The sequence below is a fragment of the Nicotiana tabacum genome, chromosome 10, assembly GCF_000715075.1.
Source record: "Nicotiana tabacum cultivar K326 chromosome 10, ASM71507v2, whole genome shotgun sequence".
Lineage (NCBI taxonomy): Eukaryota > Viridiplantae > Streptophyta > Magnoliopsida > Solanales > Solanaceae > Nicotiana > Nicotiana tabacum.
This window is the reverse complement of record NC_134089.1, coordinates 66,057,788-66,070,621: the sequence shown is the minus strand read 5'-3', so window position 1 is coordinate 66,070,621 and position 12,834 is coordinate 66,057,788. Positions and strand designations below refer to the sequence as shown.

The window sequence follows — 12,834 nt, the reverse complement described above, 5'->3', positions numbered from 1 at the left end:
CAAGCCAAACTCGACTATGGGCCTTCAAATCACAATCCGGACACGCTCCTAAGTCCGAAATCACCCAATGGAGCTAACAGAACCATCAAACCTCCAATTCGATGTCAAATATTAAAAAGTCAAACTTGGTCAACTCTTCCAATTTAAAGCTTCCTAGTTGAGAATCATTCTTCCAAATCTATTCTGAATAACTTGAATACCAAAACCAACGATTCACATAAGTCATAATACATCATACGGAGCTACTCATACCCTCAAACCACCGAGCAGAGTGTAAATGCACAAAACGACCGATCGGATCGTTACAAAGTATAGCTTATATCAATCACATACCATGCTGATAGATGAAAGAATAATAGCAAACAGTTTCCAGTTTTACATGTAAAGATTAGCCACAACAAAGTCCTCACCCATAAAAGCTGGAAGTAGAACACGTCGAACATTTTCCAATACATAGCACAAATTCCACATTTCCAAGTTCAAATGTCTCAAAGCATGTAGTGCAGTCAATGAACAATAGAATACATGCAACAGATTATAAAAAAAATGTTGGCTAAGACAAACACACAATTGAAAGGAGTCTTATTTAGATGGAGCAACAAATTATAATAATGAATTGTACACGGAGAGATGACAAAGAAAAAAGTTTATAATTGAATCCCCTAATTTAAAGTATTAATAATGAATTATACATGGAGAGATAACAAAGAATATGGAAAAAGGAGAAGATTGAATAAAAGAAGGAAAATGGTGCAATTGCATCTCCTAATTAAGGAACTAATAGTTGATTGTATATAAATTATAAGCCATCCTTATTTAGGACGGGTAGTATATAAAATTAAAACAATTTTAATAAATAAATTTTAAATATCGTATAAAAAGGAAAATTCCCATTTCCCTTCGTACTATCTAGTCGGACTTTCACCAAAGGGCCATAATCCAAAAGTCAGTATATATTTCATTTCGGCCCATTAGGCCCGGAAGTCCTCAATGGAGTAAAGAGCAGTTGTTTTAACGAATCAGATCTCATGGCCTACTTCGGATACAAGCTTGGCAGAAGGACGCGTTGACATATTTTTTTTATAATTGATGCTCGTCGGAGCCGGCGACGGAGATTGGCGGAGGAATTTTCACCGGCGCTATTCGAAATTCAACTCTCTGAATACAATCAAATTTCCTTTTTCCTCTCTAGGATTTCAGTCCGAGAGATGCCAATTCCTTGAATTGTAAAACTGTAAAAAATCATCTTATCAGTTTGGTGTCGGTGGCGGTGTAATAGCGGCAAACAAGAAAAAGGACTCGAATTGAGCTGATATAATATATATGGCTTACAGGAGAAAGCAGCAGGTGCCTAAGGTTTCTACATTTACGAGCGATTTTGAGAGTCCGGCACCACCACCACTTCCGGATGAGAGTTCATCTTCGTCGTCTGCTTCTTCATTGGCTGCTAAAGCCATAAGAGCATCATCAGCTTACAAAGACTCTTCTCTTTCCTCCGCTTATGGTCAGTCAGCTCTTTCGTCTCCTCGCGGCGACTCGAATCCGTTACGATCTTCTGCTCCGGTTTCAACACCACCGTCATCAGCATACAAAGACTCATCTCCTCTCTCCTCCGCGTATAGTCAATCAGCTCGTTCATCTCCTCGCGACTCAAATCCGTTACGATCCTCTGTTCCGGTTTCGACAGCTAAGGTTAGCTCTATTTTGCCCTTAGAATTATTAAGCATAATACGATAGAGTTTTTGCTTGGCATTTTACTTGCTCGGTTTCACATGCTTGGTACGACTGCTGTTGTTGGCATTTGCCTCATTTCAGACACTTAGTATCTTTTTGGAGAATTTAGGCAGCTATATGTTGCTTTTGTTTTCATAGTAGAAATACCTGTTAAGATGAACCTTAATCTGCCGCCACCAAGGATGTAACCTAGTGGTCTATGAAGTAGGAGGAGGAAAATAACCATGAGGTCTGAAGGGTGTGGCCTAGTGGTTAATAAAGTGGTCCCATTTGCCTAGCCTTGATGGACAGAGTTAGCGTACTTGTGCTACAGAGAGGTGGCAGGTACCCAGTGGAATCGAGATGAGAGCATTATGGCTTGGACACCACCGTCATTAAAAAAACGAACCTTAATCTGTTGTTAAGAAAAGAACTCACTTTTATGATGTTGAGATATACTTTTAAATTGGTGATACAAGTAATAGTGATAAGTGTTGTTTTTTTATCTTGCTTTTCCTTATACCTACGCAAGTATATAATTGTAATGTTACGTAATTGTACGCCTGAAGGTCTAGGAGTGGTTTTATAGGAAAATACGGAAGGAGGACTTTTAGCATTTCCTCTGTAAAATGTAAAATTGATCGTCCGGTTTCTTTTGGTTGTTATGGGTCTATAACTAGATATGTCATCTCTGATATGTAAATTAAAGTTGACATTCAATTTTCCTTTTGCTACATGTAAATAGGAATACAGTAACGATATGTCTGTTATAGAGTTCGGTGTTGTTCTTTTTTCTCTTGGGGGGGGGGGGGTGTTGGGGATTATAAGTCCAGTAATACAGATTTTCTTTTCTCCATCTGCAATTTCAAGTCCTAGCCTTAGATTACATGAAAAAAGGATCATGCGTCCACGTTCTTGGGAGGAAAAAAATGGAGAGGAATGGGGAATGAGAAAGGATCGTGCCACCAGCTGGGGGGATGGTGAGAAAGGGTAAAGGGTTGGGCAGAAAGTGACTCACAGAAGTTAACTGATCTTGTTATCCGTTGTTTGACTTTCTCATTGTGTCTTTTACCATTGAAATGGATGTCTTGTTGCTGTAAGATTACTCTTCTTAAATGCAGGATTCGTCCAACTATGAGTATACGTCAATGAAAAACTTGGGTGAAACCAAACAAGGGATTTGGGGAGTATTGGCTAGGAAAGCTAAATCGATCATTGATGATAATAATACAGATCAACCGCATGTAAGCGAAGTAAGAACAAGGATGCAGCATATGCCTGATAGTGCGACCATTGGTGAGGTAAGTAATTTTTGTTGAAATTGAAAATTTTATGATTCAGTGTTGCAAAATGTTGTCTTTGTCTATGTGGTAATAGTCTATGAGATAGCTTTTGGGATTACAGATTCTAAAACTTGCACCTTTATTTCATACATTGCAGCAATATGACAGAAAACAATTGCCTGGAAGCCGTAAAAAAGTTGAGGGCCATAAATTTCAGAAGGGACTAGATGCTCTTACATCTTCCCTTAATTATATTGGTGGGACCATCGGGAATGCTTTTGAGGTATGCTTTTATATGAAGTTTCTTCCAATATTTGCCATCAAGACATGCCACTTATTTTTTTTTTTTTTACCTTTTTAATGTAATAGTTGTGTGGATATGAGATGTAAATAAAAACTTTTATCAATCATGATGCCTCAAACCCAAATTAATTTAGTGGTGTATGTGGATTGTTACTGTCATGCTCCATTCAGGTCAATTTCATTCCAGTAATAAATAGTTAATATATATTGCATATAAAGCTAGAGGTTCTTAAATTTCACGCTTATCCCTGTATGTACATACAACTCTTTAACCACAATAGAACGGCTCTTGACAACTAAGTTGCTCGGACTTGGGTGCGGGTATCTGATATGGGTGCGGATCTAGAGGTGAGATCCTTCATGATGAAAATTTCAAGATTCGGGAGTACGGATACAGATACGGCTAAAAATAACTCAAATATCTAAAACTAGAGTTATAAAATAGGTTTAAATTATAAAATTTGTCAATACTATAATAATTGCACAATTATCTTCATTTACAATTATATATTGATTTTTATAGTTTTGGATTGGCACTCTAATTCTTATAGAAATAAAATTGTTGATGGTTTAGCAAACGTGTCATGCTTTCACTACATTGATTTGCTTATAGGGAAGAACAAATGGTATAATATTTTTTAGTAGATAAACTCCAATATAAAGTCTCATTTAGGAACTTAATTACCCCCTGCACTTTCCCCAATTCCCCTCGTCGAATGCTTGTCTTCTGCAAATCCCTCTTTGAAGCTCTCTACTTCTCTCCTCCAAAAAGAAAAAAAAAAGACGCAAGAATTGCATGATCCATTCAAGGTTTTCCCCAACGGTGGCATACCTGCTTCAAATATACCCTAGCTTTTGTTTTAATGTTGTAAATCAATATGCAGTTAAAAATAATTTTTCCATAGCTTTGGTTAAAGTACCCAAAATCGGTTAACCATATTCGATACGGAACCACACCCATCTGTGTCGACGCGGATGCAACAGGGATTTTGAAGAGTCCGTGCAACATAGCTTGACAAACATTGGACCTATCATAAGTGTAACAACGACAACTAAACCCTAATTAACTAGTTGTTATCACCAATATGAATCCTTTGCTTCCACTGTGTTTGTCTTTTTGCGATGCTCGTATTTATTCCAATAGATTTTAGGTATTTTAGAATAACTTCTATTTTCAACAACGTCAGAAGCTAAGTAGCTCAGTTTTGTTAGGAAGAAAATTGCACATTATGTTGCAATATAGGCTTTAGTTCTTTCATTCATAAATGCGACTAGCCAATTTAAAAGCCTGATAAATGTTTTTCTTATGTGACAGTAGAAAACCTTGTAGCTAACTGCCTCAGATTCATCAGTACTAAGTCATTTATCTGCTGTTGATAAAAGGGTGGTGGGTGGGTGGTGTGAGGGAGCTGGGTTGTGAATTTAAAATTATATCATTTGAGGGGTGCAAGTAGTGGTTTCAGGCAATGGGGGTGATCTTAAAGCTAGCACCCAATAGGTTTTGACAGGAGATGGTAATTTCTAGTGATAGCATTAAAGTTCCTGAGGAAAAGAAATGGAGTACAAGCTTCGGTATTGACTGAATTGCAGATAAATGGATTATGAGCTGCAAATGGCTCAATGATAATGCTTTTTTCCAACTTCTGTTGATGCAAGCAGCTATTTTCTGACACTAAAAAAAAAACTAAAAGATATAAACAAATTCATAATAAGTGAGACGAACTTTAGTTGTGCTGAATCTGAATTTTTGTGCTTAGAAAAAATTCCTCTGGATTTATATTATTGCATATGTATTAAATGTTTGCGTGAGGCATATTCAATGTGTTGAGCATCTTCATTTGCCATTTTGCAAGACAAGAAACTGCTAACACGGGCTTTTCATCATCAATATGCTTTAATACTTATATTGCACTGTACTAGCGAGGCAAACATGCTTTCTTACCATATTTTTATCAAAAAGGGACTTTGGATCTGTTATTTTTAATCAGGTAGTTAACATCATTTACTGCTAAGTGCTATTTTAAGAACACTTCGTACTTACAATTTTTGCCTTACTGAGGATGGACTACTAAGTTTGGACTCCAAAGCAGTGTGTGCAAATATTTTTGCTCAACTGTTATCCAATAGCATGGTTTGCTGCTACACTTCTATTACTTTTGTTCCATCAGAGTTTTTCTTTTTTGATATTGTCATCACCTAGTTGTTTAAATATATTAATAGCAGCAACAGATAGAACATTTTCCAATGCCTGTTCTTCTTTGGGTTAAGGTTATGATGTTATTATTATTCTTTATGTGCACTCAAGTATATTGTGTTGCCTCGTAACGATCAATATTGGCTTCAGCACCCACCTCCTGCCTCGCTTTGCTTAATAGCAGTTTGGATGATGCCGATTTTCTTATTAAAACTGAATATCTGGATTTACTTTTACAGGAGGGTCTTGCAGTTGTGGAGAATCGTACTGCAGATATCATTCAGGAAACCCGAAAGCTGCAAATAAGGAAAAAAGATGGCAGCTCTGTTCCGCAGAATAATGCATCAAATATTAGTGGTACACGTCAGCAACCTCTGACACGGACCCACATGCATCCCCAGACGCAGACAGATTTAGAAACTCAACTCAAGGCATCTCGCGACGTAAGGTGGCAAATGTGTGACACTGGTTTAGCAATAAATTACAATGCTCTAGTGGTTTACATGCTCGATTCTAATTTTATTGATTTCGTCGCTTTGCTACTAAGAAGCAAGTAGTCCAACAGATTTAATTTATGTCACTGGAAGTCACTTGGTGGCTTTGATGTGCTTATGTGCTTATCTGTGCAAGTGCATGACTTTGTCAGACCTAGAGATGTTACCTGCTTTTATTCTTTTATTGTTTCTTTTTGTTAACTGATTGGATCCAGAAGATTCCCAGCTTTCAATATTTTCTCTGGATCTTGTGGATTAAGGGGTTCTTTCATTATTCAGATTTCATACTTTCTTTGTCAACATTAGAATGCGAAACATACTGTTCACCATCGTTATGGAAATATAGAATAGGTAATATGCTGGCATCTCATTGTATTATCTACCCCAAGATATTGTTGATCCAGGAACTTGTACTGAGTTTTTTTTAAAGAATTTAATCTCTCTGACTGTGCTGGCCTTAAGATCAGTGAAGATCCTAGAGAAGGAAGTTTCTATGGATGCTCCTGAATGCTGGTTTTATGCCTTGGAAATTACATATTTTAGTTGTGAGATGCTGATATGTCTGTTTTGGGTTACAGGTTGCAATGGCAATGGCTGCAAAAGCAAAGCTTCTTCTTCGGGAGCTGAAGACTGTGAAAGCTGACCTAGCTTTTGCTAAAGAACGTTGTGCGCAGCTGGAAGAAGAAAATAGGATTCTTCGAGTGAGTCGTGAAAAGGGCGACAATCCTGAAGATGATGATTTGGTATTCCCACTCTCCCTTCTTTATGTCAAAGGAGAATAATTTGCAGAATAAGTAAAAACACAAAACAATAACAGAAAGTTTGAAATAAACCAATTCAATATCTTTGTTCATTTCATTTGATGGTTAAGGCAATTGACTTTTGCAATTTTATGTTTCCTAGCTGCATACGTTGGCAGCTAAACTTTCAATATATGTTGATCTTTGTGTCCAATGGCACAGGGATTTACTGGACCTGCTTTTATGGGGTTTGTTAGGGTGGATCATTTCGCTTTGTGCCCATAATTCATGGCATGCAGTAATAAGCAGTCGTGCCTGCTTTTTCTTGTGCACTTCTTGCAGATTTCTGTTCTTTTCGAAAAGTTTGTATTGATGGAAATACTTGTGGTTGTGATATGCACATACAGATAAGGCTCCAGCTCGAGACTCTTTTGGCAGAGAAGGCTAGGTTGGCTCAAGAGAACTCAGTCCTAACACGGGAGAACCGTTTCTTGAGGGAGATTGTTGAATACCACCAGCTCACCATGCAGGATGTCGTCTACCTCGATGAAAATAGTGAAGAGGTGACTGAAGTGTACCCCATAAAGGTACAGACTTACCTTGATATGCTATTATCGCTGCATATTTTCTATCTTCTTCAAGCTAATTAGCTCCTCTCACCCCAGGTTGTGAGTCCACAAGTGACCAAGGATATATCATCTCATCCTGTGTCATCCTCGGAGCCCATGGAGGTTTCGTGTGATGTCACCTCTTTGAGCTCTTTTATCCAAATTCCTGCTGAAGATGATTCAGGAAGACATTGATTTTCCGTTCTTGGAATGTATTGCGTGTGCGTCTGATCTCCAAAACGAAGTGTGAATGGGTGTTACAGTGTGATTTATGTTGGTTGAACCTGGCCATCCTGAAACTGAAATATGTATAACTATTAACCTTTTGGTATCATTTATCTTTTCTTTTCTTTTTTAGACTATTTTTGGGGTTGGAAAAGAAGAATGCACTGGGGATGGGGGGAAAGGTGAAAGGTGGCTTGTTAAGTTATGCCGTAAGTTTGCTGGTTCTCTCTGCAACAAGATGGAGGTCGTTTTGCAAATGTATATTAACATGGAGAATTAATATAATGCTTCTGTAATTGACTTTAGTCTGTTCCACTCTTTATGTTGTCCAAATTGGTTTGAAAATGGTTGGCGAACTACTTAAATTAGAGTTGAGTTTTGAGTAGTTAAATTTTATTTCTTTAAAAAAATTGGCAGTTCCTTGTGCATAATGATTATTATCCTTTTTATGGTGGAAGTCTTGCCTGACACCAGTTCGGCATGTGAAGTTCGATTAATCTAAATATAGAGTAGTTTCATTTCATTTGCTTTCAATGTGCTTCTACGGCTTACATAGGTCTAGTCATGTAATTTATCTTTTTTTAAGCATTATTAGGGGATCAAGCAAGCAAACATTTCTCTGTACTGGTGTCTCTCCCCCTCGACACCGCGTAGCCTTTTGTAATAGCTTTTATTAGTGTAATCAAACTTTCATTCTCAATTCTCATTTTAGCTTCTACAATTGCTTGTCATTGGTTTCCGTATGGCACTGTCAATCTCTTCTATCGTACGGAGGGGACCTCAGTTGGCACACAACAACCGCACTGATATTGGTTGCTTAGTCTTACGTCACTCTTCCAAGGAACCTCAGGAAGGGCATAATGTTATCTTGGAAGTGAAAATGCCCCCCCCCCCCCCTTACTTCACAAGGCACAAACCATTGTATGTAGCGACTTCTTGTCGGGATGTTCATGGTGCCACATGTGAATGAAAATTGTTGCTTCGTTGAGTCCTTTTCTTCCAACCCCATGAATTACTTTTCCTCTTTTCAACTTTCGGGGAGTGGGGCGGAACTCTGGTGAATGACAAAATGGTAACAACGGTGCACCCTGTACGATCGGTGGTGTTGGATGGTAGCTCTTTATCTTGCTGCTTCATTTCAAGAAAAAAACACAAATAACTAAACAATTGTACATAGGCAACAAGGAAATGGAGAAGGTTCTACTTGAGAGTGTTCTTAGAGTGAGTGTCCTGTCCTTTCCCCCTCACTTGAACTTTCTTCTATATTCCGTTTGTTCAGAACAATGTCCTAAAGTCCATTAACAAATATCTTTTAGAGATACCAAGTTACACAGAGCATATGTACTCAGTCACATGTTCTAGGTAATTAACAATGACAGATCCAAGATTTAAACTGAGTTATATATGTTCTCACGGTATATATTCACATATATGTAGGATTTTATCCGACAAACTAAGTCCTGCTAAATCTGCAAACTCATTGAGATTTAAACGGCTGTGGGTTTCGAGTTGAAAGACTAAGTTCTAAAATGTATATCTAGCTCCATTTATACTTGATTCAAAAATGGTCGTCCATAAGTCAAGTTGAGAGTCAAGAGTCCATATATTCTGTAGTGAAGCATTGGTATTGTCACGTGTGCAGAAGCTCCCATGTCTCAACAGGCAAGAGTTGAGGTCCCCATTTTCACCTTGATGGTCTAATCTATAATATATATTGCTGAATTGTCTGAATATGACTGGCTTTACTTTCGAGTAAATGCACATAAAATGCGGTGGACTCTTCTCTAGATACAGCTGTATTGTATGGTTGTTGCTCCCCATTTATTTGCTTTCCTTTTTCATATACTCATTAATTACTTGCATACCATTTACTCCATTACCCGTTATAATTAATCACCACCAGATCTTTTTTTTTTTTTACTTTCCAAAATTTTGTGCTTGTGGTTTTCCTCCTTAATATCCTAATGACAACTACGTTTCTGTAGAAAATAATCCACACTTGTGAATATGGGTGCATACAAGATTGTTGTAATCTCTCTCCTGCCCTAAAAAAATCATTTTTGTATGTCTCACAAGGATGGAAACTTTTCCTGCAGCTTCCAAATTGCAGTTCATCAAGAGAAATTTCACGCAGATCTTCACTCTCTAATGTTTTTTGTTGCATTTCTTCTCTACATTATCCTTCTTCTGCCAGTGCTGAATGCTGAATCAACAAATGCAGAATTTTCAGCACGTTTGCTTGATTCAGTACTTCAAGATTATGCTTTCAGAGCATTTGTTAGGCCAAGAACTGGGATTCCTTACAATGGCAATGTGCCTTCCAATTTCAGTGGTATAAAAGTTGGTGCTCTGAGGCTGAGAAGTGGAAGCATGAGGAGAAGGGGTGTTAGCAGATATGAAGAATTTCATATCCCAATTGGTGTTTTGGAGCAGCCTTATGTAGAGAGGCTTGTTTTAGTATATCACAATTTAGGCAATTGGTCCAGTTTGTATTATCCTTTACCTGGTTACACTTATCTAACACCAGTTTTGGGTATTTTATCTTATGATGCTTCCAATTTATTAGCTAAAAATCTGCCAGAGTTGGATATCAGAGCATCAGAGAAGCCCATTTTGGTTAATTTTTCTAGTGTAAAGCCAATGCCAATGCCAATGGCTAAGTGTGTCTACTTTAATTTGGATGGTGCAGTGGAATTTGACAATGTGATTAGTGGAAATATTTGCAAGACTACCAAACAAGGCCATTTTGCTATAGTGGTTGAGTTCACTGCTGCTGAGCCAGAACCTGGCAGTGGAGGTAGTGGCAGTAGTAGTAATGGCAAAAGTGGTGATAGAAAAAAATGGGTAATTTTTGGATCAGTGGTTGGCGGATTTGTGGCTTTGGTTTTCTTGGTTTTATTGATTGCTTGTGTAAACAAGTGTGATAAGCAGAAAAAGATTGGGAGAATGGAAGAGGCAGCAGAAAGAGGTGTGCCATTGCTGATGACAAGAGTTGGGAATACTAAGGCACCAGTGGCTTCACAGACTCGTACAAGACCTTTGTTAGAGAATGAATATCTGCCATAGATCATACTCATTTAATTCAATTCTTTTCTGCACTTTGATTTTGTATCTTTGAATTCTGGTGTACATTCTATTTTCTTTGTTTTACCACCTTTGATGAATACCATCTTAGACTTTGCTATCAGCCTACCACAAATGCTTTACAATTGTAAATTTAATCAAAATCAACCTTAGCTTTGCTGATTTTGATGAGGTCCAACCTTCAACACGACATTAGTGGCTTAGCTTTTCGAGAGTAAGGGGTAATGAGAAAAGAAAAAAGCTGAGTTGGCCAACTCCTCCTCCCCAGTCCCTTATTTTATTTTGTTTTAAACAATGGTAAATTAATCAAAATTGAGTTGACCCAACGTGGTCTGGAAGTTCCAAAATTGATGCTTGAAGAAAAGGGAAGTGACCTTACTTAAACCGAAAATAAAGAATCAAACAAATAAACAGCCTAGCACGTTAAAAGTTGACTTTCTTGAATGCTGCAGCTCAAATGTATTCCATTTCCAAACATCCTATTCCAAATTATATTCCCTTTTTAGGCTCCCCTTTGTCCAAATTTCTGATGAATTCAACAGGTTATTTCTACATAATTCTCTGTTTTCTAATTGCTACTGTGGTTGGATCTGAATCAATTACTTCAGACTCATCTGCTAAAAACTCACTTGATTCCTTACTTCAGCAATATGCATTCAGGGAATTGAGGTGGCCAAGAGTCAGAACTGGTGTTCCTTATGATGCATATGTCCCTTGTAACTTGCCAGGAATTAAAATTTCAGCATTGATGCTTACAAGATACAGCTTAAAATGGAGATCGTATGGGTATTATAAAGAATTCCTTATCCCTTCTGGGGTCATTGAGGAACCATATGCAAGGAAACTTGTTCTGGTTTACCAAAACTTGGCTAATTGGTCCTCTTTTTATTATCCTTTGCCTGGTTACACTTATCTAACTCCGCTTTTGGGTATCTTGGCTTATGATGCTTATGATTTGTATGCTAAAAATGTACCAGAATTAGATATTTTAGCATCGGAAGATCCTATCACTATCAAGTTCCACAATGTGCAGCCTGCACCACAAGGGTCTTTGCCCAAGTGTGTTTATTTCTACTCAAATAATTTGGTCGAATTTGGGGATGTCACAGATGGAAATATTTGTTTAACCAGAATACAAGGCCATTTTGCTATAGTTGCTGAGGTGAAAGTTGCTCCAAGTCCTCCTCCTAGTGCTCCAAGTCCTTCTCCTGCATCTGATAAAATTGCTCCGAGTCCTTCTCCCACAGCTGGTGGAATTGCCCCGAGTCCTTCTCCCACAACTGATAATATTGCCCCGAGTCCCTCTCCTACAGATGATGGAATTGCCTCAAGTCCTTCTCCCACAGCTGGTGGAATTGCTCCGAGTCCTTCTCCCACAGCTGATGGAATTGCCCCGAGTCCTTCTCCTACTGCCGATGATCATAATCATCAAAAGTTCAACTCTAAAGCGTGGACTATTTCATCGCTATTTCTAATATTTGGTCTCTTGGGAATATTGGTTGTTATTGTTAAAAAGTATAGATTATTCGAAATAAGAGAGAGGTTGGCAGGAGTTGTTGAGCCCTTGTTAGAGAACACAGAGGCGCCATTGCCATTGGAAGCTCCAACTAGACTGTTGACGTAGAATGATTATGTGCTTTAGGTTACACAAAAACTATTCACCCAAGTGACAAGAAATACATAGTGTATAATCATTTCTCGCAGCATTTAAAACACTAATTCATATGCTGACTTGCTTACTTAGGTACAACTTGTTTGTTATATTTTTGAACATATGATGATTCAATTGTGCCTTCTTTAACCTTGACTAATCATTGGATCAATAAAACATAAATGCATACATGTTGGAAGATTGAAGTATCATCCAAATATTGGTATACTGATCAGTATCTGGAAATGTGTGAAAGACTAACAAAAAAAGCCTTTTTTTCTACACTATTGCTGAGCCATTTTTTGCTTTGGTTTTATTGATTGCTTGTCTAAGAAGTTGAGAATGAATATCTGCCATAGATCATATATACTCATTTGCCTTGACAAAAGTTTTTAGCATCATCTGGTAATCCGGATTCAAGATTTTTCTAACATTTAATTCAATTTTTTTCACCACTTTCTTTGTGTTTTTCAGTTCTGGTATACATTCTATTTACTTTGTGTTATCACCTTTGGTGATTACTAGCTTAGACGTTGCTT

The 12,834-nt window shown here is 37.7% G+C and overlaps 2 protein-coding genes across 2 annotated transcripts; both read left to right on the top strand.

Moving 5' to 3' along the window:
- Positions 1–982: 982 nt before the first annotated feature.
- On the top strand, positions 983–7,865 carry LOC107825189 (uncharacterized). The gene is made up of 7 exons (XM_016652018.2): positions 983–1,692; positions 2,835–3,014; positions 3,154–3,279; positions 5,733–5,936; positions 6,566–6,730; positions 7,135–7,314; positions 7,393–7,865. The coding sequence occupies exons 1-7, from the start codon at positions 1,324–1,326 to the stop codon at positions 7,528–7,530; spliced, it is 1,362 nt and encodes a 453-aa protein (XP_016507504.2). The 5' UTR covers positions 983–1,323; the 3' UTR covers positions 7,531–7,865.
- A 1,759-nt stretch (positions 7,866–9,624) lies between these two features.
- LOC107825187 (uncharacterized) lies at positions 9,625–10,626 on the top strand. The gene has a single exon (XM_016652017.2). It carries the CDS (start codon positions 9,625–9,627, stop codon positions 10,624–10,626), a length of 1,002 nt encoding a protein of 333 aa, XP_016507503.1.
- The last annotated feature ends 2,208 nt before the right edge of the window (positions 10,627–12,834 follow it).

What these genes read in the sequence shown, in the direction of transcription:
- LOC107825189 (XM_016652018.2), top strand. Translation starts at nt 1,324, where the DNA reads ATGGCTTACAGGAGAAAGCAGCAGGTGCCTAAGGTTTCTACATTTACG. An exon ending in ATAGTGCGACCATTGGTGAG is followed by an intron (nt 3,015 to 3,153) that starts GTAAGTAATTTT and finishes CATACATTGCAG; the next exon opens with CAATATGACAGAAAACAATT. An exon ending in CTGAAGTGTACCCCATAAAG is followed by an intron (nt 7,315 to 7,392) that starts GTACAGACTTAC and finishes CTCTCACCCCAG; the next exon opens with GTTGTGAGTCCACAAGTGAC.
- LOC107825187 (XM_016652017.2), top strand. Translation starts at nt 9,625, where the DNA reads ATGTCTCACAAGGATGGAAACTTTTCCTGCAGCTTCCAAATTGCAGTT.